General features: G+C 50.7%; 2 protein-coding genes across 3 annotated transcripts; one reads left to right on the top strand and one right to left on the bottom strand.

Moving 5' to 3' along the window:
• Positions 1-1,604: 1,604 nt before the first annotated feature.
• SIN3B (SIN3 transcription regulator family member B) lies at positions 1,605-17,331 on the bottom strand. 2 transcript variants are annotated; one of them, XM_062015000.1, is made up of 19 exons: positions 17,239-17,331; positions 16,357-16,463; positions 15,672-15,825; positions 14,249-14,512; positions 13,243-13,386; positions 12,866-12,988; positions 12,287-12,376; positions 11,763-11,881; positions 10,839-11,046; positions 10,057-10,173; positions 9,453-9,691; positions 9,062-9,245; positions 8,241-8,835; positions 7,601-7,770; positions 6,914-7,087; positions 6,536-6,628; positions 6,154-6,248; positions 4,610-4,814; positions 1,605-4,256 (listed from the first exon to the last, which is right to left on the bottom strand). In XM_062015000.1, exons 1-19 carry the CDS (start codon positions 17,329-17,331, stop codon positions 4,026-4,028), a joined length of 3,405 nt encoding a protein of 1,134 aa, XP_061870984.1. In that variant the 3' UTR covers positions 1,605-4,025. The 2 variants fall into 2 exon arrangements, with proteins under 2 accessions (XP_061870984.1, XP_061870986.1); XM_062015002.1 differs by lacking the exon at positions 17,239-17,331 and adding an exon at positions 16,951-17,058.
• Positions 17,332-17,473: 142 nt separating this feature from the next.
• LOC133627763 (mucin-1-like) lies at positions 17,474-18,043 on the top strand. Its single transcript, XM_062014792.1, has one exon. The coding sequence runs from the start codon at positions 17,474-17,476 to the stop codon at positions 18,041-18,043; it is 570 nt and encodes a 189-aa protein (XP_061870776.1).
• Positions 18,044-25,277: the final 7,234 nt, after the last annotated feature.

Here is a 25,277-nt window from a genome sequence, read left to right on the forward strand (position 1 = left end):
ACTGCAACTCACTGGATGTCTGGAACAGCTTCTTTTGCTACTTTCTCAGCAAGACAATGACCCTGGGGTAGGGGCTACCTTGCCTGGTACAGACAGATGTCACCCTTTCCAGCACTGAGCCTCAGGTGATTCTTCTTGCATTCATCCTTTAGCACAAGGGTGTTTCAGAATCACTGGATCCCAATTTAGTCTCTCCTTTGGACGAGTGGAATTGAATTCTGTAGAGTGTACAAAAGGTTAAGGTTGAGCTACTTCATTCTAACCCAGAGGAATGGTTAAAGCATGAAGAGAAGCTGATGTTCACACTCAGGTTTGCCTCTCCCTGGTTCCCAGCCCCATCCTTCTCTCTGGGAACCACTGTGATATGTAAATATGGTAAAAAAGAAGAACTCCTGACATGAAATGCTGAATTCAAGCATTCAAGTGCTCTTCAGCACCTCTTGATTTAGAAAACCATTCATTCTTATTCACTCCTGCAAACCCCACAGATATTGTTTCAGCTGGCTGCCTTTGTCCCTGCCAAAGCTGTCCACTTGCTGAGATCTCCAACTGCTCTCGGGTGATGTCAGACCTGGCTGCGCCTCCCTGTGAGCACAGGGAACGTCCCCTTTGAGAGAGAGCCAACAGCTCTGCAAGAACACTCGTGTAAAGTGGCCTGTGTCCTCTGAGGCGCCGCTGCCATCATTTGAATCAGATGAATCCACGCAGCTCGTGCATTAGAGGAACGTTGTGAGGGGAACAAGAGCTTGTTTCCCTGTGAGCAGGTCACTGGCTGCTCAGACAGCAGAGCTGCCTTTTGTTATGGCAACGGAAGGGTTGAGGATGATGTAAAGGAAACTCCTATCAGATCTGGGTCACATCACTGCAGCTTAGTTTGCAAAATCTCCACATGCATTTGTTGTGCAGAGCTCACAGGGAACACAGCTCAACATGTTATTAGGCAGGAATGTGGGGAGGCTGAGGGAAAGCGGGTGGAGGGTTGGGGTCAGGGTTGCAGTTGAGTTGGCTTAACCTGGAGCAGATGTGCTTATGGATTTCAGAACTGGAATCAGTCACTTTTCTCGTCTGTTGGATTGAGAGTGTGACGAGAGCTGGGGGGCCAGGCCTGGGCCCTGCTTTTGCACCTCCCATGGCAAAGGTGCTGCTAGAAAGAAACCAATCTGAAAATCTCTGCTGGCACCACACAGGGTTTTGTTTTGCAGCCTCCCTGTGCACAGAGCACTTGTGCCAGCCCCTGCTCCTCAGGCCTCTCCTCCAGCCACTGGCCTTCGCTCCAAGACACAGCATGGCAGAGCCCCAGAGCCTGGAGGGCACCTCCTATTGCAGGCTGCCTGCAGGCAACTCCTGTCCCTTATCTGGTGGCTACTGCACCAGCTTATGTACACTCACTGTGCACTGAGTGGGTCAGCTTAAAGGCTTGGTGCCTGCTGGCCCACAGGCAGGGAGCTGCCACTGACATCCTTGTAGCCTGCAACCTGCCTGGCAACTGGCTGAAGTCCACCCAACCCTTCCATTGCATTTTTCTACCATTCAGCTGCAGGTGCCAGATAACCAGGTTTGGGGATTGGTGTCAGGAAGCTTCAACTGAGACAGTGAGAGCTGCAGACCTTTAAAACTGATGGTTTATTTGACTTGAATGTGCAAATAAATATTTAGGAAAAAAAACTACATTCAAAGAGCTGGCAAAGCAGTGACAGCCCCAAGCAACAGATCCTTCACACAGAGAAAACCAAGTGGAAGAACAACGTCCTGCCTCGGCGTTGTGGCAGCAGGCACACGGCAGCTGAGCTTCAGCCCTCGGCAAGCTCCTGCCCACCCTGCCCTGCTGCTGCTCCCACTCACATCATCTGCTACCAGCACTTCTTGAGACTGTAAAGGGCAAAAATCTTACTGAATCTGTTCAGATTATAAATTAAGCTTTACAAAATAAGGATGCTTCAAAATAACCTGAAGTACACTTAAAGATGAGCTGGAAGTGAAGGGCAGGCGGGCACATCGCCCCCTGCGCCACCTGGAACCAAACGCATCGTGAGCCACGAGCTGCAACCTACTGTCTGGTGAACATTGCTCTGTATCATAACACATACAGTTTGGCACAGTTGTCACCTCCACTGGAAGACAGCAGAGGTGTGAACAGGACTGAGGTGTAGTTTGTTGAGCTGTCTGGAAGCCAGAGGGCGGGTGCTGTGCTTCTGCGCTGGGCCTGGCCCCTCGCTCTCCCTCCAGCCCTGTGGCCAGTGTCTTTGCTCCCTCACTGCACCAGGAGCAGGGGAAGCACCTTCAGATCATGTCAGAAACCACAATTTACCAGAGAGCCACACAAGAACACAAACTCTTGAAAGTCCTTCGCTGGCAGTGGTTGTGCAAGTGGCCACAGATGCCAGAGCCTGGCCTCTCTCCTTCCCTCCTACAGATTATTTTGCAAACAAAGACAAAGAGGCAGTACAGTTCTCTATTAAATGTACCCCAAAGGCCAATTTTTTTCTACCATCAAGTGAGACAGTTGCAAAACCAAATGCTGTGCAGTGGAAATAACCCAGGACAAGTCCCACAGGCTGCTACTTGGGTCTGGCAGAAATTATAACACAGAAATTAAGAAACCAAAATCCTGGGGGTGGGGTGGGTGGGTGTTACTCCCTCAGAGCCCAGGAAAAGGTTGGAAGCAAGAGCTGAAAGGAGGCTGGACCTGCCTCAAGACATGACGTTTGTAACACACTCCATGGACAGCGCGTTTGCCCTCGGCCCCTGACAAACAAGAGCAAAGTCACAGTGGGGCTGCAGGACAGACACAAGCACAATTTCTTGACAGTCTGACAGGGTGCTCTGCACAGTTTGGGGGTTTGTTATGCTTCATTGCAAAAAAAGCTTAGACAGAAGTAGAGGCAGTTCAGTGGAAAAGCTCGTCGACGATGGCTGTGGCTGGATTTAACGCTGCCCGTTACAGAGTCCCGAGTGTCACCGCAAACGCAGCACCCGTGCTGAGCCAGCAGAAACCGGGAAGTATCCGGGACACAGCTCAGCTCCAGCGCAAACGCCGCGCTGCAGGAGCTCCATCTCCCGGTGGCATCCGAGCGGTACAGCCCAGCACAACCCCGCGAGCCCGGCCACACGCACGGAGCGAACGCGGCGTCCAGAGGCTGCCCGTCAGCATGCACACCAGCTAATAAAGGAAACCAGGCCAGACCTCACAATGGATAGTCCTCCCCAGGCACATGCTTCGAGCAGCTCCAGACTGGAGAAGGAGGCAGAGTCTGCAGCAGGTTCTGAATTCACAAAGCAAGGGGGTGGGCTCGGGTGCCAGAGCAGCCGCCGCGCCTGGGCTGCCCCGCGCAAGCTGCTCTCTTGCAGGGCCCTGCAGCTCACCCAGTTCCTTCCCCTTAGTCCATGCTCCCAAAATACTTCGTTGATGAGTGACAGAGTGCTTAGTAGGCTGATCCCCTTGTCTCAGTTTCAGCGTTTTTCCCACCAGAGCACCAGTAACAAGCTGCTTTTGTTGCCTTATCAGTACACACAGGTGATGAGACAGCGGGGCCAGAGCTCTCAGCCCTGCTGGCACTCAGGTTACACTGAAGAGTTCTGCAGGCTCCAAGTTAGCACAAATTCAGGAAGATAGGGAATATTAAACCCTCTGAAGTAGAAGCAGCTGCCAGCATCTGCTCGAACACCAGTCCAGCTCCATCTCTTCCATAAAGCCACTGGTGGTAGTTCACCCAGAGCCTGACCCCTCACTCAGCTTTCCAGCACTGGTGAGTCAGCAGTGGCCTGAAGCCAGGAAACCACTAAAAGCTGTGTAGCAATGCTGAGAGCACTCCTCCCATAAAGCTTTTAAGAGTCTCTTCATGATGGCTGGAGGGTTACACTGCAAGGAGACAAGTCTATGCCATATGGAAAATACATCAGAATCCAAAGTAAAATGCTGTTTGGATAAATATCATTAATACATACATTGCATTCCCACCACTATTCTCAGCATAAATGTGTTTCACCAGCAATGCTGCTGCTCTGTCCCAGGAGCAAGTCCCTGCTCACGGTGAGGCTGGACGGCGGCTGTACTGAACTCTGTATCTGTTGACAGGGACCCCGTGGACGTTCACTGTCTCACACGTCGTTTTACAGGGCACCATCTCCTCGTCTTCATCTCCCATCAGCCAGTCTTGAACCACATCAACTGCCTCCATGGTCACGTTCTCTTCTAGCCACCTGTTGTGCCACTCCTCAAACTGCTGGTGGTGCTTCAGCAGCACCATTGGCTGCACCTGAAACCAGGACACGTAAAGATCACCGAGGGGTTTCTGGGGGAGAAGCCAAAACCCTCATCTCTTGGTATGTCTGAGATGAGCAGGCTTTACAACACAAACAGGAAAACATCACACCCCATACCTGCATGGAAAGATCCCTACTTCTTCATATTTGCCACTCCCCCTTAAAATTTGCACAGTAAAGGCCTCAAGATTAAATCCAAGTGCAGAGCATTTACCAGCTCTCCTCCAAGGTTCACCTGACACGGAGCAGGAACTGCTGGGTGAGGTTCACAAGACACCTGTCTTTTGACTGACATCCCCAAACTCTGCTACTCCCCAAGCTGCAGAGACAGTGACAGGAGATGCACCTGCTTGGCTCTGCAGAGAGCTCCTCTCCTGTACATGTAATCCTCAGAGTTCATGATGAACATCATTTTGTGGGTGTTGAGCTTGAAGCGACAGTCGACGTTGCAGGCGCTTTCCACCCCGATCAGTCTCTTCCAGGAGCTCTTCACCTCACTGCGCAGAGCTCTCACTTGCTTACACTGCCACCTGCGAAACTTCTTCAGGTTTCTGGAACAAAACAAGGGTTATGCAGCACTTGGCTGCCCCAGAATCACAGGATCTCAGGGGCTGGAAGGGACCTGGAAAGCTCATCCAGTGCAACCCCCCTGCCAGAGCAGCACCAGCTAGAGCAGGGCACACAGGAACTCGTCCAGCTGGGTTGGAATGTCCCCAGAGAAGGAGCCTCCACAGCCCATCTGGGCAGCCCCTGCCAGGACAAGTATGAAATCTCTATTTCTACTGCTGCTGTTTCCAGGATCTGCCTCCATATGCTCTGACTTAGAGAAATGGGAAGAAACTAGACCTCGAACCCCTCCCAGGAGGGACTGCTTAGATCACAGAGTCACAGCATGCTGGGGGTTGGAAGGGACCTTTAGAAATCATCCAGTCCAACCCCACTGCAGAAGCAGGGTCACCTAGATCAGGTCACACAGGAACGTGTCCAGGAGGGTCTGGAACCCCTCCAAGGACGGAGCCTCCACAGCCCCTCTGGGCAGCCTGTGCCAGGGCTCCCTCACTGAAACACTGAGACAGTTTGTTCTTATGTTTAAGTGGAACTTTTTGTGTTCCAGCTTCATCCCATCACCCCTTGTCTTGTTACTATCTACTATAGAAAAGAGGGATGTCCCAACCTCCTGACACCCACCCTTTAGATATTTATAAATGTTAATAAGATCTCCCCTCAGTCTCCTCTTCTCCAGGCTAAACAGCCCCAGGTCCCACAGCCTTTCCTTGTATGCAAGATGTTCCAGTGCCCTGATCATCTTGGTGGCCCTGCACTGGCCTCTCTGCAGCACTTCCCTGTCCCTCTTGAGCTGGGGAGCCCAGAACTGGACACAGGACTCCAGATGAGGCCTCCCCAGAGCAGAGTAGAGGGGGAGAAGAACCTCCCTTGACCTGCTGCCCACACTCTGCTTGATGCATCCCAGGCTGCCATTGGCTCTTGGCCATGAGGGCACATTGCTGGCTCATATTTAGCTTATTATCAACCAGGACTCCCAGGTCTCTCTCTGCAGAGCTGCTCTTCAGCTGTTTCACCCCAAGCCTGCCCTGGTGCGTGGGGTTGTTCCTTCCCAGGTGCAGGACTCTGTACTTAGATTGTCCCACTTAGACAGTCCCACTCTATTGTAAACACAGTTTCATTAACAAACATCAATGTAGCGGTCACAGCTTTTTTTCTTCAGCACTCTTATGTGGTGACCTGGACTGGAGCAGCCCCCTTGGACCTCAAAGGTGAGTGCACCTCCCTACAGTTGCCTATATGGCACATCACCTAAAATCCCTGCCACAGACACAGAGAGGGAGCAGTGCCAGCTGCTGCAGGTGTGAGCCAGGAGAGGGAACTCACCTCTGCAGAAAGACTGGTTTCAGTAAGAAGCCATCATTCTGGTTGTTTGGAGCTCCTTCTACCCCAACGTACTGCTCCATGTAGTTTGCCAGGTGCTACACAAGAGAGACCAATTTTATGTCAGATTTTGCTCTCATCAAGACAACCATCACTGCAAAGAACTAGTTGACTCACAGGCTGCTTTATACAAAGCTCATTTATGTTGAAATTCTTTTGCTAACCATCTGTGTCAATGACCACAGTCCCAGGTGTGATCTTCCCACCTCCCAGGTAAACTCATCCTCCTGGTAGTCTTACATTTTGGAAGAAGAATGTGGGAATGCATTCTTAAACATCTGCTCTGTCTGTGGCACAGCAGACTCCCTGGTCACTGTGATGTTACCTGGACCTCCACAGGATCTTCTGTCTGGGTTTCTTCTGTATCCAGAAGCTCAATAGTCATGATCACCTGGCCCTTGCGCTGAAGAAACATTACCTGTAAACATTACAAGCACAAGATATTGGCTACACAGTGTCACAATAAAATGCTGCAGTCATATCAAGTCACTAAGACAACAAATGTGAGCTAGGAGAGGAGTGAGCAGCAATACAGCTTTTCAGTGAGCCAAAATGCCACTTCACTGTCTATGCTCTGGGTTTGGTTCCTGTCTCCGTATTGCCCCCTCTCTCTCTCACCATTGTAGCCTTGGAGCTTCCAAACCCGTTTCTCAAAGGAAAATGCCAGTCACTTTAATCAAGGTCCCTGGCAGCAAGTTCTTACCTTGAAACAGTTCTCATCTGCCATGCAACGTTCAGCCTTCCACTGATAGCTGGTCTCCTTCGCCGCCCGCACACACCTAGAGGACAAGTTACCTCCAGCAGCACCTCGCTTCCTTTCGTTCAAGTAGAGCTCCACGACCTTGAGGCAGATGTCATCACTCACTAGATGGTGAAGCTTCCATTAAAAAAGGGGGAATTCAGTCAGCAAGTCTGGGCCAAGAGTTTAGTGTGTTATGAAAGGAGCACAGAACTCAGCACAGCATCACATAGGTGCAGAGCAAAGCTTTAGCTTCAGAGAGTTTCATTCTCACCACGTTGCATTAAAAGGGAGGGAGAGCAGTGAGGGGCTGATGTGCCTTAAGTGTAACAAAACTACAATCAGAAAACACACTGGAGTACAAAGGACTTTTTTGGGTTTCCCTCCCTGGATGCATTTTGGGAGAGGCAGAACTGTGAAAAGGTGGGAACTGAACAACTTGTTGGAAAAGGCCAAGAGTCCATCTGCTGAAGTGGTCCCTGCACTGGTGCTGAACTGTCTCAGTGAACTTCTGCTGGTCCCTACATAGATATGTATATCTTTTAAAGTTTAATGAGTCTCCTGCTCTACAGGCTGCTGTGAGAAACTGATCTGGCTATAGAAAGGAGAAGTTCAGCCCCTAACACACAGCACAACCAGCAAATCAGTTACCTGGCGAACGATATTCTGCACCAGCTTGTCCATGGTGAAGCCGATGTAGGCGTGGATTGTGAACATCTCCCTCAGGGTGTCCTCATACTGTGTTGGATCAATATTCCCATCCAGCAGACTCCTCACCATATCCAGGAAGGCAGGGTAGTACTCCTCCAGTTCCACCTCACCTGGGTAGGGGAACAGTGCAGTCACTTAACAGATGCAGGAGGCAGAGTGGAATCAAGAGACACCTGGGAACTGCTCAAGAACTGTGACATTCAGTGTGGAGAACACACTTAGAGACACTTCTCTGCAAGGAGTGCTGACAGGCTAGAACAGTTTTAGCTCATAGATCTCTATGGCTGCCTTGTGTAAATAACTATTTTGTTGTGGAGCCACTTATCCTTCAAACTGCATGGATTAATACCATGAGACACCTGAGACCCGACACCAGTGGGCTCATATGAAACCACCCACGAGAGCCCTGAGCAGATAACTTACAAAGTGGCTGTGCTGTTAAATTAGCTGTCTCCACAAACCACAAATGCAGTGGAGGTTTGCACCTCTACCTCTCTTACAGGCTCACCAGTTACCCAGGTACAGACAACCACCAGCAACCGCGGCGTGAAGGACGGGCTGTGTCCCAGCTTATTCTTACTTGGTTGCTTCAGTCTTAGTTCCATGGCTGGATCGTTGGTTTTTTCCTTTCTCCCCTCACAAAGCAGCTTCTCTCTCTCTTTTTCAGTCCGATATTCCAGCAGCTGCTTCTGAGCTTGACGGTAGATCTTCAGGAGCCTGGAGCAGAGAGTCTGGTGAAGGCGGAGGAAGAAATACCAGTTGTTATTGACAAAGAACAGGCTGTAAACGTCATCCAGAGCGTTGTGGGGCTCAGCAGCTGTAACATCACAGAAGGTTGCTTTTGCCTCCAAAGGACTGCTGGGAGGCCCGGGCACGTGTTTTTTCCGTAGCTCAGGAGTATCCAGGTTCTGCCCCTGATGGTTTTCTCTGTCCTCATCTGTGGATTCCTCAGAAATACCGTGCTCGGGGGGCTGGGAGAAGAAGAGCTCAGGTATGAAGTGATGCACTATCTGCCGGATGGTTGCTTGATCCTCCTTTTGGATAGTAGGCTGCCTTTTCACATAATAGCTGATAAGAGAGGCTGCATCTTCCAAAATCTGCTTATCTTCATAGATAAAGATAAGATGAGGCTCATTTGTGGATGAACTTCTGCCCTCTGAATGCTGCTCCTGATGCTGCAATCAAGAGACAAATAGATAAAGATCCTTCCAATCCATGCTCAAGAGCCATTCCTGCCAGAAGAAATAAGCCAGCGTTAACCCTCTGCTTGGAACAGCCGTTTTTGACCGAGAACTCTTTCAGAGCACTACCACTTCAACAAGGTCCCAGGTGCTACATAAACATCTAGATAACAGCACAAAGGAAAGCCACCCAGGATGGGCTGTTTACTAGCACACACACCTCATCATAGACACTCTCAATCTCGTTCAGCAGGCTCTTGGAGCGCAAAGCTTTGGTGTCATTTTGTTTGAAGTTGACAGCCTGGTGGTCAAGGGACTTCAAGTAGGCTTTCTCATACTGCTCCCGCCAGATCTTGTTGAAGCCCTGCTGGGCTTCCCGCCATTCCTCCTCTTTTGCTTTCAACCTGCACAAAAGGACAGCCACAGAAACACACACACAGGTACTTTTATCATGTAGCCAACTGTGATGCACCAAAAAGGTTTTGGAAGTCATGAGGAAGGGCGAGCTCTGTTTGAAACAACAGCTACAGAAAACAGTTCCTAAAACACGCTTTCAAAAGCCTTTAGCGGCGTGTTTAAGGAGCCAGGCGAGCACAGGAGATGGGAATTACCTCTTGAGAACAACAGGGACTGCAGTGACTGGGTTTTTCTTCAGACTTTCAATGATCTCTGGTGCCTTGTCCCCGTAGATGCGATAGATGGCCCTGCGCTGGATCACCTCTGATGTCCCCCCCAAGCAATCATCCAGCCGGAACTTCTCCTGATCCTCCTGTGTCAGTCGCGACAGTTTTTTCTGCACACTCTCCAGCACACGGATTGTGGCTAAATTGGTCTCCAAGACAACATCCAGCTGTTGGGAGTTCACAAAACAGACAATGTAAGAACAGGCACTACGGGCCAACAGGAGCCCAGCAGCGCTGAGGTCTGTGCCAGGCATCGCCGCCCCCCCGGCTGCAGCTGAGAAGCATCAGCAAAGGTTCTTACTGGAAGATACCTCTGCCTGCTGTCCCCAAGTAACACGTTGTTCAGAACTGAACACAAGCCTAGAGAGAACTATTTGACTCCAAGCAAGTGGAAAACACCAGACCCAAGCCCAAAGCAGCAAACACTACCAGAGCTTTCACTAATTGGCCACCAGTTCACTCAGTCAAAACCCAAACAGCTGTGAGTTTTGCTTCCCGAGGAGGCAGCGAGGGAGCTCAGCAGCACAGGTACCTCAAACCGCTCGTCCTCACAGCGATGCAACTGCTCCTCGTAAGGAGTCTTCTTGGAGCTGACAAAAGTGGAGTCTTCAGACCAGGATGGAAATGAAACCCAAGTATCATTTAACACCTGCAACAATGCAAAGACATGACACTGAATGGAGCCACACGAGCCTGGAGCTGACCCCGTGGGGTCTGATGCTTCTCTGGTTTATTTTTGCACAGTTCCTCTCTGAGTTTCTATTGGAAGTTTCAAACCTAGTTCACAAGTCACAGTGGTGACTGCTCCTCAGATGAAAGGTGTGTGTGCAACTGTGCCAAGGCTCTGCTCAGAAAGCTTGAAAACACCTTCACTGTCATCTCACAAACCGGAGAAATCACCCTGCAGTGATGAGCAACTCCAAGCAAAGGAAACAGAGTTGCCAACAGCAGCGAGGGGTGGGACAACCTTTGCTGCAGGTGCCTGCTCTGGGTGAGAACCCTGCCTCAGACACAGGCTCCTGGGGCTCTTTCAGGAGAAAAGCTATTTCTAAAGGCCAAATTGATCCACTGCTACAAAGCTAATGTCAGGCTATTTAATACTCTTTTCTGTCTACAGCAATAAATTGTGTACACACAGACTCAAAAGACATTAAAGATTTGAGATGGATTTTGATCAAATCAGTAAAATGCGTGTGGACACCGACATGGGATGAGAGCCCACGGAGATGAAAGCTGCCTGACCAGCATTACAGAGGGGAAATCAGTTTAAGTGCAATGTGTGTTCAGGGATTGAATAGGTTGATCCCAAAGTACCTCCTTGCAAATGGCTGTCCTTCCACTGCACTTTGGCTGCTGATAGGTTTTGGGGAGAGCCCGGTAACTCGATCCTATGCGCTTGCAGGAAGCGTAATCAATCTCCCGACTCATTCCATCCCCGGATCGGTCACTCAGTGGAGAAGCAAATGAAAGCTCTTTCACACCAAGAAAGGACTTGAACTGTGCAAAGAGCTCTGGGAATTTCCTTCAAAAACACAAGGAAGGGTATTTTGTTATTTCACTCTGGACAGTTTTAGGGTGGCTACTGTGTGTCATAAAAGTGAGGGAGAAAATCCAGCCAAACCTAGCACTGCAGTGAGAGCCTTCACCAGTGTTTTACCTCTCAAATCAAATCACTCTCTCTGAGTTACTTTTAGGTTCTTGTGACTTAAGGCAGGAAATGAATTTCCCATCATAACTGCAGGAATACTCCCCATAACTGACTGAGGGAGGAGTCACTGATCTTTGCCACATGACAAACTGAACAGCACGAGGCACACACCAGAGCTCAGAACTATTTCTCCTTTTCACAGCTCTGAGATTTCACACTTACACCTGTGTTCTACTCAGAGACATCAGTACTGGGACTGTGACCAGAGACCACCCTCCAGAATTCCTGAGATTCTCCAGTGACTTAGTCTAACATCAGGTATTCTGCTGCTTGTGAAGCTTTCACCTGGGCGTACAGACAGAGGGAAATATCCTCCCCCAGTGTTCTCTAAGAGCTGTGTAAGTAAGTTAAAAGATTCAGGTTTTATAACTGCTCTTTTATGGACTGATCTTCAATGTCTTCCATGCTACCTAGGACATAGTTCTGAAGTTAAATCCAAAACTTCAGTAGCAAAGTTCACAATGCCCACCAAAAACTAAGAGTAAGACCTAGAAAGTATGACATAGCAGAGAAGACAGTCAGAAACTCACCCCAAAAATGGTGTAACTAGCTGGAGCAGCTCAGAGCCAGAGACCAGCTCCTGGTTGAAGAGAGCAATGCAACGGAGGAAGTTTTCATAGACTTCTTGACTCTTTAGCACCCTGCGCACCTGAAGCAGAGTTTGGAGAGAAATGATCAGAACATCTGAACACCACTAAATAGTGTCAACCACAGGCAGAGTGACAAACCTGTCCACATCACAACAGAAAAAGGCAACGTGCACAGAAGTGCCCGGTTTCAAACAATAATCTGATATCTACAGGTGGTACCATGAGGAAATATCACTGAAAAAATAGAGACAAACATGGCTAAGACAGTGGCACTCAGGAGAAGAGTCAGCATCAGTTGCTACTCATCTTCCAAACCGCCCTCTTTCCTTGGTCTTTCCCTACCACTTGACGAGCAGGTAATTGCTGAGTGCTGCCACACACTGGTATTGAAAACCAACCATTTAATAGATCTGTAAATGGTCCAAAATAAGTGCACAGAGTGTGAGGACAGGCCAAACACTGACCTTGTCGAAGAAGGAAAACTCTTGCAGTGTTCCATATTTCCCCACGGTCGCTACCGACAGATCTTTGGTACCTCGCAGTTTCATCTTCTTCTGTTAAAAGAACAAGCAGTTAAGACTGAAAATGTTGTGACCCAAATGCTGTCATACCCAGTTTTCTGACAGGTAACAGCTCTCTGCAAGGGCTGAAGCTCTGTATTTCCCAAAGAGTGATCTAGCATTGCTGTGCCCTCCACAGCAACCTCTAGCAAGTGACTCCCAGCTAAGAAGAAATGATAAAAAAACAGAATCACTTGAGAAAGAACTTCAAAGATTTGTCAAAGCAATACATTGTTCCCTTCCAGGGCCAACACTTAGCACAGAAGCTCCTGATATTTAGTGTCCAGTGGGCTACCTCACACATTTTAAGTGTCCCTTTAAAATTCACCTCTTCTTACAGTAATTACTATTTAAACACCTTCGAAATGTCACCTGACACCTGCACACCCCAAAGTCACTACTCAGTACAACTCCAGCTAAGCAATTCTCTAAACACAACAAGTAATATGTGCATATTCTAAGTTTCTACTTGCTAAAAGATACCTTTGCTGGCCCAGAAACAGGCCGCAGCAGCAGTGGCCTGGATCGCTTTTTGCTGTGCTCCAGGTTCTTCTCGTGGTCGGTTTTCTGGATGCTGTTCACTTCACATGGTCCATTTCCTGTGAACTGAAGTAAATAAACAATGACTTCAATGTTCTCTTCTCAACCAGCACAAATAAAGAATCCTCTATATCTACCCAGCATATAGAGCCTGTAGTTGTCACCTGTACTGGGAAGCTCCCAACAATGAAGAGGAGCAAAGTTCATCTACTGGCTGTTACGTTTATCCATAATGGTTCATATTCCTAAAGCTGCTTCATGTATCCCACATACAAAAAGACAGTATTTCATATTCTGCTTTGTTCTAAACATACACATACCAAAGACCTTTTAGCCTCTGGGAGGAATTGTCCAAACTCAGAAAGCAGATCCTCCTGTCCCCTGAACAGATTTGCTACTTCAGTGAACACTTCTTCCTCTGACATGCCCCGAAAGGGTCGGCCCTTAGTGTTCAGCTGCTCTTTCTGCAAAGACACACACAGGTGTGAAATAAAGAGTCTAAAACATACCTCACTCTGCAAGAAAATCCGTCAACACAGATAAAAGCCTTATGCTACACAAACATGAAATCACAGAACCACAGGATGGTTGGGTTGGAAGGGACCTTTAGAGCTCATCCAGCCCAACCCCCTGCCAAAGCAGCTCCCACCTAGATCAGGTCACACAGGAACATGTCCAGGTGGGTCTTGAAGCCCTCCAAGGAAGGAGCCTCCACACCCTCCCTGGGCAGCCTGGGCCAGGGCTCCCTCACTGAAACAGTTTTTCCTCAAGTGGAACTTTTTGTGTTCCAGCTTCATCCCATCAGCCCTTGTCCTGTCACTGGATACAACACAAACAAGTGTTGCCCCAACCTCCTGACACCCACCAGTTAGATATCTGTCAACATTAATGAGCTCCCCCCTCATTCTCTTCTTCTCCAGGCTCAACAGCTCCAGGTCCCGCAGCCTTTCCTCACAAGGAAGATGCTCCAGCATCTTGGTGTCCCTGCACTGGCCTCTCTCCAGTAGTTCCCTGTCCCTCTGGAGTGGGGAGCCCAGAACAGGACACAGGACTCCAGATGAGGTTCTTACAGTGCATCCCTCCCCACAAAATATCACTCAATCAACTGAAGGTTGATAAAGACAGATTTAGATACAACCCCTTTACATTCCCAGACCCTGGAAGGTTCTACAGTTTTCACACCTCTGGCACTTCATGTAACTGAGACAACTGTTGGACAAAGGGAGCTGGGTAAGCCTGTTCAACTGGTAGACATTTCATTTGACAGCTACTCCTCCAACAGCTGCAGTGCAAACCCACCATCCCTTACACTGAAGACTTTTTTACCTGGTAAGTATGAAGAATTTCTAAAAAGGATCTGTAAATCTCTGGATGGTCAAGAAAACGTGTTTTGATCTTATTCACATAACTGATAGCATTATTGAACTCTACAGAATCAGACTCCAAAGGAATCTGGGATTTATCTTCTTTGTAGGGAAGCTGTTGCCTCAGCTCCTCGGAACAGTCGCTGTGATTGTGGGAGTTCTCCTGGGAGTAATGCAGCATCAGCCCACTGCCAGGGGGAGCGCTGGGGACAGCCTCTGAGGGCACCTAGTGGCATAACACAGACCAGACAGTGACTTGTACAGAAACAGAAGTGCAAGCCCAACCAGTCCAGCATCAGGATTTTTCAAGCAGTTTAGCTGAAAGAGATTATATTGTGAAGAAGAAAGTGAAAGGATTTAATTTGCTGCTACATTCCCCACCTATTTTATTAACACCATCAGTTAGAACAAGTTGTATCAGGCTTCTAGAATCACAGAACCATTATGGTGGGAACAAACCTTTAAGATCATCTCCCCTCACGCTGCCAAGCCCATCACTAAACTAACCCACACCCCTCAGCCCCTCATCTGCTTGTATTTTGAATATCTCCAGGGATGGGGACTCCCCCCCTCCCTGGGCAGCCTGTGCCAGTGTCTATAACAACCCCCCCAGCGAAAAAGTTCTTCCTCATCTCGAATCTAAACCTCCCCTGGTGCAACTTGAGACAATTTCCTTGTGTCCTACCACTCACTACTGGAGAGATGTTCCTGACTGGCACTGCCACCAGACTTGGGGTGCACTGAGCCACACGCCCCACAGTTGCTGTTGCCACCATTTCAGAGCAACTGCCAGTTTTAAGACACACATTAAATCCTGAGGCTCCTCAAGATGCTAAATTTCTAAGCAACACAGAAATCTGAGGCAACTGAGATCTAAAAGACATTTACTGCTACTAATTAGAGCTAACCCACAAGTTTATCAGTAGAATTCCAGTAACAGCTCTGTTTCAGCCTCCACAACCACACAACAAGAAGGGAGCAGAGGCCAACGTGCATCATGCAGCAGATGCCTTTCACTGCAGGGTGCTTGCAATACCTGACATGTCTTTTTTTGCCTGTTCCCTAAACACACTTCCCAGTTTCTCAGTGGGAGACTGGAAATGTGACTCTCCCAGGAATCTGATGGCTACACACACCATGAATTGAGAATCTACACAAATATGTCCAGCCCGTTACAACTTCAGTCTTCAAATCTGACTGAAGCATCTGGTGTTGAAGTGGCACTTTGTGCAGGAATATCATCATCCCACTGCAAACCTGTCACTTCAGTGCTCAACTAACAACTGCTTTGTGGATAAATATTTATGCTATACCCACAACCACAGGCTCTGACAACCAAGTAAAAACTTTTGCAACGTGCAATAGACATAAGCTCCATCACCTACCTGACTGTTCAGAGGTGACTGTATACTTAACTTCCCATTCTTTGGAATTTCTATCCTGTAGCCAAGAGGAAGGAAAGCATTGAAGCCTACTATGAGGTCGGGATGTTCATGGAAAAGCTGTGAAACACGTCTGATCACTCCAGGGGTGTCAATGCTAAAATTAAGAAGAGTTTTGTTACTTGTGTCCACATCAGAAATACAAGTTAAGCCCAGAAAACTACACAGCTATGGAAAGCAGCTGGCTTCTTCCAGAAGCCATTTTAACCAAGCCAGTTTGGGAGAATGAGATCTAGAAATTAGCCTCATACTGGACGAGTTACCCACAGAGAGGAGACAGGAGTGTGCAGGTTACCCAAAACAGGGCACCACAGCCTCTAAGGCTGATGGGTCACAGAGAGGCTCTGCACTCCAGCTTCTCTACTTACTTCCCAGATCTGCATTTCAGAGTGGGAAATAAAAGATGAAATTGCCTTTTCCTGTGGGTTTTGTTTCTGGAAAAATGATGGGATGGACAGAGACCCTCCACCTCCCACGTCTGTGTGACGAGGGGACAGGCCAGCTGGGCATCCTGTGTGTCTGGGGAGGTGGAAAGATGATGTGAAGGCTGGGAGACCCTGTAAAGGCAAAAGGACCCCTGTAACAGCAAAGACACTCCCCCCAAAGGCTGAGGAGACCCCAGCTCTACCTCTGGCTCTTGAACTCTTTCATGATCTCCAGGAATCCGTTGTAGGTGGCTGGGTCGCTGCCAAAGCGGATCTTCACCTGGTCCAGGTAGGAAAGCGCATCCTCCACCTGAGGGGCAAGGACACGGGGTGAGGCCCAGGAGGGAAGAGCAGGCCCCGTGTCACCCCACGGCACTGACAGGGGAACAGCCCCCCGAGAGAGCTCCACAGCACAGGGCAGGGCGACACGGTACCAGGTGAGGAGGCCCCAAGGAAGGCAGGTCCCGGGGGGACACCACTGAACTGAGGAGGGAGGAAACGGCACCGGCTCCTTCCCGGTGCTGGAGGAAACGGCAAGGCACGGCGAGGGGCACGGTAACCGGGAGAGGGGAACAGGTCCCCGGGGAGGCTGCCCGCGGTACCAGCAAACAGCGGGGCTGGGGAGGGAGGGCACGGCACGGGGAGGGAGGGCACGGTACGGGGAGGGAGGACACCGTACGGGGAGGGAGGACACCGTACGGGGAGGGAGGACACGGCACGGGGAGGGAGGACACGGCACGGGGAGGGAGGACACGGTACGGGGAGAATGGACAGGCCCGGGGGGGCGGCCACGGTACCGGAGGAGGAGGACGCAGGCCCCGGACGACCCCAAGGTACCGGGTAAGGCGCGCGGAGGTGCATCACGGCACCGTTGAGCGGGGGGGGTTGAGAAGCCCCCGGGGCACCCCACGGTACGGGCGGGGGGCACCGGCGCCAGGGGGCGGGAGCGGCGGCGCGACCAGGGCGGAGCGGATCACGGCGGGGCGCGGGGAGGGGGCCGAGGGCGCCGGGGAGCGGCCGTTCGCGGGGGGATGGGGAAGGGGGTAGATCCCAGCGGTCCCGGAGGGAGCGGCCGCCGCACTCACATGCACCGGCAGCTTCTCCTGCGCCGCGGCCCGGCCGCCGCCGCCCCAGCGCGGGGCGCTGCCCCCCCGGCCGCCGCCGCCCCCCGCCGCCATGTTGGGACTCGGGCGGCAGCGCGCGCCCGGCGCGTGCGTCAGCGCGTCAGCGCGGCCCCGGAACCCGCGCGCGCCGCTTCCGCCCGGCCGCCGCGGCGCGAGGACACGCTGAGGCGGCGCGAGACGGGCCCCGAGCGGGGCGATGGCGGCGGCCGGGAAACGGCGCTGCCCCGGGAACCCGCACTGCCCCGGGAACCGGCACTGCCCCGGGATCGGCGCTGCCCGGGGAAACGGTACTGACCCGGGAACCCGCACTGCCCCGGGAATGGGCACTGCCCCGGGATCGGCACTGCCCCGGGAACCCGCACTGCCCCGGGAAACGGCGCTGCCCCGGGAACCCGCACTGCCCCGGGATCGGCACTGCCCCGGGATCGGCACTGCCCCGGGAAACGGCGCTGCCCCGGGAAACGGCGCTGCCCCGGGAACCCGCACTGCCCCGGGAACCCGCACTGCCCCGGGATCGGCACTGCCCCGGGATCGGCACTGCCCCGGGATCGGCACTGGCCCGGGAAACGGCGCTGCCCGGGAATGGGCACTGCTCTGGGAACCGGTACTGCCCCGGGGATCGGCACTGCCCCGGGATCGGCACTGCCCCGGGAATGGGTACTGCCCGGGAAACGGCGCTGCCCGGGGATCGGCACTGCACCGGGATCGGCACTGCCCGGGAAACGGCACTGCCCGGGAACCGGTACTGCCCGGGAATGGGCACTGACCCGGGAAACGGCGCTGCCCCGGGGGTGGCCACTGGAGAGCCCCAGCCCTGGCCCCGGGGGTCGCCGCTGCCCCGCAGAGCCCCAGCCCTGGCGCAGAGCCCGGGCCGTCCGTGCCGCGGTGCCGAGCGCTGGCTGGCAGCCGCCGGTGTCTGGCCGCTCGCCGTGCTCCCGCAGCTCTGGTGTCCGGGGTTTGGTTTGATTTCCTCTTTTTGTTTTAATTCCTTCCCGTGCCAGTTTCGATAGACTCAATGACCTGGGCCAGGGGGTTTCCTGCAACGGTCGACAGTGTAATTCTGAGACACTGAGGCGAAAGGAGAGAGGGAGAAACCCGCAGGTGTAACCCTGGGTGCCTGTGCTGGTTTGTCCCATTCATCTGTGCTTTTTACTCCTTGCATTTGGCAGAGCTCACCTGGCACCCAGAGGAATTTCCTTGGTTGTACAGTTGCTTCACAGAATCACAGAACTGTTTAGGCTGGAGAAAGACCTTTAAGATCATCAAGGCCACGTGTTAACTCAGCACTGCCAAGGCCACCACTGACCCCTCTTCTTCAGCACCATAGCTACACATCTTTTGAATACCTCCAGGGACTCCACAGCTTCCCTGGGCAGGATGTTCCAAGGCTTGACAACCCTTTTCATGATGGATTTGTTCCTAATATCCAACGTAAACCTCATCTGGACCAATTTAAGGCCACTTTCTCCTGTCCTATTGCTTGATACTTGGGAGGAGAGATCAGCACCCACCTCACTGCAACCTCCTTTCAGGTAGTTGTAGAGAGTGATCATGTCTCCCCTCGCCCTTCTCTCTCCAGGCTGAACAACCCCAGTTTCCTCAGTCACTCCTCATCAGACCTGTGCTCCACACCCTTACCTGGCTTTTATTCCTGGATTTTACCAGCTACATTGCCACGATGTTCTGGGATGAGCTGTAGAGGTGGTCTTTGGACAGTGAAACTTCTCATGAGTTACTTTTGTTATTGCCCCAACTCCATCTGCAGTCGGTCCAGTGCTGTTGGCAGTTGTGTACACACGCTGCACTGACAGCTGTGGAAACCCAGCTCACAATAAGCAGTTACTGTGCAGCAGGACTGGACTTAAAATATGCCACTTCCCTCAGATGGTTGAACATCACCATGTTCACATCATTCACATCATTCACCATGTTCATCATTCATGTTCACATCACCATGTGAACTCACTGAGTCACATGAAGATCAAGGAGGAGAGAAAAAAAGGTGACCAAAAAGGCAGGAGCAGTGAGGAATGAGGTAGCTTTTTTCTCTATAACCTTTATGACTGTGGCTGTAGCTTCTAAAATTCTTGTGTTTTCAGCATGAGCTTTAAGTTAAAGCCTGGACATACCCTTGCCTAAGGAGGAATATCCAATTGTGTGCCCCTCATCCACGTGAAGGTGATGTGAGGGCTGTTCTTCAGTGTGCACATTCTGGGTGATAAACCTTGCTTTCCCAGAGTTCAGATCCCAGATGTGCAGATCCATGGCTGCTGAAACAGCTCAGTTCCTTTCCCAGATGCTTTCACACAGCTCAACGCAGCTATAAAATAAGATGAAGATTTGTAAAGTGAGGGATTCTCAGTGCTTTCAGTGACTGGGAGAATGCTGCCAGCTGAGAGGTGTCTGTGTGCCTGCAGCTCAAGGATGGTCAACATGTCAGAGCTCTTTTCAGACACGAAAAGAGCTAAAAAAGACCAGAGTGCCTGGGAAGGGCAAAAACTTCTACATTCCAGACAGTTGTTGAGCCATCCTGGGAACCTGCCAACAACCACCAGTTATCAGAGCTCAGTGCCATCACTGTGACACCTGGGTGACACACAGAGGAAACGTTGTTCTTGATATTTCACAGAATCTCAAGGGCTGGAAGGGAGCTGCAAAGCTCATCCAGTGCAACCCCCCTGCCAAAGCAGCACCACCTAGAGCAGGGCACACAGGAACTCATCCAGGGGGGTTGGGATGTCCCCAGAGAAGGAGCCTCCACAGCCCATCTGGGCAGCCCCTGCCAGTGCTCCCTCACCTCAACAGGGAACAAATTTGTCCTTGTGTTGCTTTGGAACCTCTTCTGTTCCAGCTTGAGCCCGTTGCCCCTTGTCCTGTCATTGGCCATCACTGAGCACAGCCTGGCTCCAGCCTCCTCACACGCACCCTTGATGCATTTGTAACCATCAATGAGGTCACCCCTCAGGCTCCTCCAAGCTCAAGAGCCCCAGGAAAGAGATATTTTAAGTTGTTTAATACACTGTGTTTCCCCAGCTGGCCCCCTCATACTGTCTGAACCCCATAGCTTCTGCCAAGAGCAAGATTAGGTTCTCTTGGGCATATCTAGGTCAGTGTGTGCCTCTGTTGTCCTGACGACAAAATGACCCACTTTGTCCTCATTCGTTGAAGCAGTTTCCAATGGGGCTGGGACTTGACCGAGCACAAAGGCAAATGGAGCCTGATCCTGCCTTTGTGTAAGCTCATGGGCAAATCTCTGGTTCTACAGAAATAGGTTTTCTCTCCTTCTTGCTCTGTTTATTTATTACACTTCTGGGATCTCATTCCAAACAGATGGATGATGAGGTTTATTTTGGGGCCATATCTGTCCCCAGGACTAAACCTACCTTTGAGGAGTCCAGTGAGTGTTGCATGAAGGGGCTCACTCTGTGGCTGGAGAAACCTGCACAGTGAAAGAAGAACAGGACAGGGACAGACACTGCAGCAGCTTAGGCACTGCTGGCACAGCTTCCCCATTAACCTCTGTGCTGATAAGAAGGCATGAAGAAGAGGAGCCTGGCCAAGGCTTCTGTTTCTATATTCTACTCACTCCTAGGAGGGCAGAGACAAAGAAACCGTGGTAGAACATGAGTCTGGTGGGTCTGTGAGGGCTGCCATGGCTGTATTTTGTGTGATGTGCAGTATGTATTGAACTGAGCTGGCCTTATCTGACCAGGCACTCGAATGATGTAAGCAAGACTACAGTGTAAGATGGGCAAATGGCATGATGTAGCAAGGTTTTTCTCAAGGGAGAAGTGGGTATCAAGAGGAGGAGACAGGAGCAGCACTGAGTGGTACCCTCTCCTCTAGTTAGCTTTAAAGCTGCAGGGGAATCCAGATAGCCAACAGGCACGTCGGGCACGGTGAACTGCTCTTATCAAATAGACAAAATGCCTGTTGGCAAAGAAGAAACCTCAGCTTCCCATACCCAGGCCCTACTAGAATGAGGCATTTAAAGGCTTTTTGATACAACTGAAGTGTGATACAGGAAAGGAAAGGATTTATCATCCACTTCACTGATTGCACGTGTCTGTAGTGGGAGGGTGAGTTGGTTTCTTTGGCAGTTCAGAAGTACTAGTCACCAACAATCTTCCTAGCTCACATGTCCTCGGTCAGTCTCAGCTGGGTAAACCATGGAGACCCATTTCCCATTCTAATCCCAGAACATCTCCCTTCCAGACAGTGTTTTAGGCAGGCTGCCAGCTCTGGGAGGGATGTTGGGCTTGCTAACTGTGTGTATGAACGCTTTCAACCGAGAGCTTTGACTAAGTTTGGCTGCATTTAGACATGTTCCCTGTGAAGAGCAGGAAATATGGGCTGTTGCACCAGAGATCTGGCAGTACTCATTGTGAGGAGTCAATATAGCCAAGCACATGAGCCACAGGGACTGTGCCATCTGATTTGTCCAGTCTCACACACACGGTGCATGTTGTCCTGGGTTGTGTTAGCAATCACTAGCTCTGAAGGCAAAGTGTAAGGTGCCCGTTCTCTGGCCTCCTGCAGCTTGAAGAGCAGGGCTTGCCCACACTGGGGAAGTTCTGGTGGAAATAGGCCTGTTGAGCTGGGCTTAGTTGTTGTCTGTCTAATGCAAAGAGCAGCTCTACCTTCCTCACAGGATGGGGGCCTCAGTTCAAAGTATGCTTCAGCCTCAAACACAGCGTGTTGGAGAGCTTTCAGAGCATCAAGTGCTGCTGTGGCAATGGAAATGATGATGTAGATCTTTGGAGGACAATCTGTAGGGAGCTCGTGGAATCTGTGAGCGCCATCACTGCAAACTGATCTGTCCCTAGAGCCAAGGAACACCACCAGTGTCTAAGTGCCACAGTGGGAGGCAGTGAGGATGAGTTTTCACAGGAGTAAATCACTGCTAGCCTGTTTGGTCTGTGTTGGAGGCAGTGGCAGATCCAATACCCAACACACTTGGAGACAGATATTCCTCAGCAGTTCCTCAGGTGAATGGCAAAGCTGTGCTGGGATGTCCCCAGCAAATGAATCTCAACTCCACTGTCTTGTCTTGAAACAATCTGTACCCACTCAGATAGTTTGCACGGCACAGCTGTTTTCCCACAGCCTGCTGGCCCATAAGGGTCTGGTGTCCAGGCACTGCTTCTGCAGTGGCAGCTGGGACGTGGGCTGGCTGCTTGCCTGAGCACTGAGGGTAAGCAGGGAGGCTGCTCAGAAAACTTGCCAGTAACCAAGTGCCTTTATGGCTTCGGTGTTGGATGGGGACAGCCAGACAGAGCCCCAGCCTGCCCCGTGCTCAGGGAGAAGTGGCTTCACAGCAGATGCTCCTCAGGCCTTCCCAGTGTGTTTGGGAGAGGTGGATACTGATGGAGGTGAGGGCAGTAGAAGCACAGAGCAGAATTGATTTGAGGGCTTTGGCCAGTGGTGCCGTAAGATGAGCTTTAGGGTGAAGAACTAAGGGAACAGGACTGAGCCTTGGGGACTTTTGATCAGGACTGAAGGCTGGGCTGGGGAAGAGTGAGATCCTGACAATGGTCAGTGTCCAGCATCCATGCAGTCTGGAAACAGCCAGAATGAGCTCAGGGTGCAAAGCCACAGTGCAGTCTTTGAGCAGTGCCCTCCTGGGAGGGAGCAGGCAGACCTTTGTGGCTGGCTCTGCTGACATATCTAGGGACACACTGAGAACCAGCCTGAGGAAGACACTGAGTGCCTACTAGTGCCATCTCTATATGAAAGAGCTGTGAGCTGCAGGAAGCACAGACACAGACAGGCAGACACTCCTGGGTGCAGTAATGCTGTGGTGAGACCCTCGTGGTGTCTGCCTGTCCACTGCTGGTCTCTGGTGGAAGTGTCTCAAGGGAAATCAGGCACAGCTTGCACAAATACTTAATTGGTTATTTATTTACTTGTGGTTTCAGTTATGCCCCTGGGACTGTGTATTTCTTTTCTTTGTTCAGCAAAACTTTTTCCCTGTCCAAAACCAAGGCACCCTGAGGAAGGAGCCTGGCACTTCTGCTCGTGTCTCAGCTTCCTCTCCCCTACTGCAAGGCCTAAAGCTCTGGGTGTGGGCTTCTGCTTGGGGCTATCACCAGAGAGCTTCCAGGAGGCTGAGGTGGGCTGCTCCTCTGGGGAGCTTTCAGTAGTTAGAAGGAGTGGTCAGAGGGATTTGAGTAGGGCAGAAGCATGGAACAGGCATGAGCTTGCAGTGTGACACCCCACTCTGTCCCTGATGCTTGCTGTGGCATCTTCATTTCTGGTTCTTTGTGTGGCAAATTTGTATTTATTCCTTAGTTACTGAGAAAACCTCAACACTGAGGTATTGGTCAGGAAGAAGATTGAAGCAAGAGCTTCTTGCCTTATGTCTATCTGCCTCTCAGTCTCCTAGTTAGTATACACAATCCTTGTTACCTTCTGCTCTGAAGAGACTCTGTGTTCATGGCTGGACTAGATGTGTGTCATGTCAGGGCCACTTTTGTCTTTCAGGGACTGTTGGTACTTATTGACATCTCAGCCCATCAGATAGAATCATAGAGTCGTTTCAGCTGGAAGAGACCTTTGAGATCACCGAGTCCAGCCTTTGTCCCAGCCCTGTCAACCACTACACAGCTGATATGTGAAGCTTGGGACTTTATTTATGCAATAGGCCTTCTGAGTGTCTGTGGACTGCTCTGTATGTCTCACTTTAGCAGTAGGGACTGAGTGTACTGCAGTGCTGGCACTGACAATGAAGGTGGCACCACCTTCATCTCAAGGGTGGGTGTCAGGAGGTTGGGACATCCTTTTTTCCTATAGTAGTTAGTAACAGGACAAGAGGTGATGGGATGAAGCTGCAACACAAAAAGTTCCACTTAAACATAAGAACAAACTGTTTGAGTGTTTGAGTGAGGGAGCCCTGGCCCAGGCTGCCCAGGGAGGCTGTGGAGGCTCCTTCCTTGGAGGGCTTCAAGAGCCACCTGGGCACTTTCCTGTGTGACCTGCTCTAGGTGGGAGCTGCTTCTGCAGGGGGTTGGACTGGATGAGCACTAAAGGTCCCTTCCAACCCCACCATCCTGTGATTCTATGATTCTATGACCAGCTGACAGTTTCTGACAGGCTTCAGTTTCCTTCAGAGAAAATGGTGTATTTCTGTGGTCAAGGGCTACAAGCTCAGAGATGCTCAGTCTTGAGTCAATTACCTGCACAAAAAACAGCTCTTTTAAAGACTCTTAGATGAGTCAATACTATTGTAAAAACAGGAGCAAAGGGAAATTAAGTCATCCTATCATGTTTCATTTTCAGATCAGTCTGAACACTAGTGATGTGAGACTTCAGTTATTGGAACTCTGCACAAGATGCTGAGATATTCAAAATCTCCCATGAAAGACTTGGGGATTTGGGCCATGGATGACCAGATAAGCAACTTGATTTTTCAGGACAAGGAACCACAAAACTAAGTGATTTGCTGGAACATAATCTCTAAAGGTCCCTTCCACCATCTAACGTTTCTATGATCCTATGAAGGATTCCCCACATTTCAATATCCCCTTTTATGCTAGAAGTTCTGTGCAAATCAGTATCAGTAGGACTAGTTGAACTACCCCTGAGGTACAGCCAGTGGGATTTATATGTGGAACTCTTTCAGTGAAAGACTGAAACAAAAGGATGATGTAAACTCTCATGTCCAGGTGATGGAAGATGATTAGTCACCTACCTCTGCAGTGAAATCTTTACAGCTCAAGCATACAAATATACATATCCAAAAGTTCCACCAAATTGGTACAGCAGCATTTGACTCTTTGGAGGCTTCTAAGGAGATGAAAAACCTGTGAGTATTTGAGGTTTTTGGTTTTCCCCCATCCACATATTTTGCTGCCTTTGCACAGGACAGACAAGAGAGAAGTGATTTACCACAAACATTAGGCTCTGCTTCCAGCAGAAGCCCTGCACTTCTGGGTGTGCTTTCTGCAGGAGATCTCCCTGTCTGTAGCCATGTCTGCATGGAAGGATTTGTGTAGCACCAC

Source organism: Colius striatus, chromosome 25 (assembly GCF_028858725.1).
Source record: "Colius striatus isolate bColStr4 chromosome 25, bColStr4.1.hap1, whole genome shotgun sequence".
NCBI lineage: Eukaryota > Metazoa > Chordata > Aves > Coliiformes > Coliidae > Colius > Colius striatus.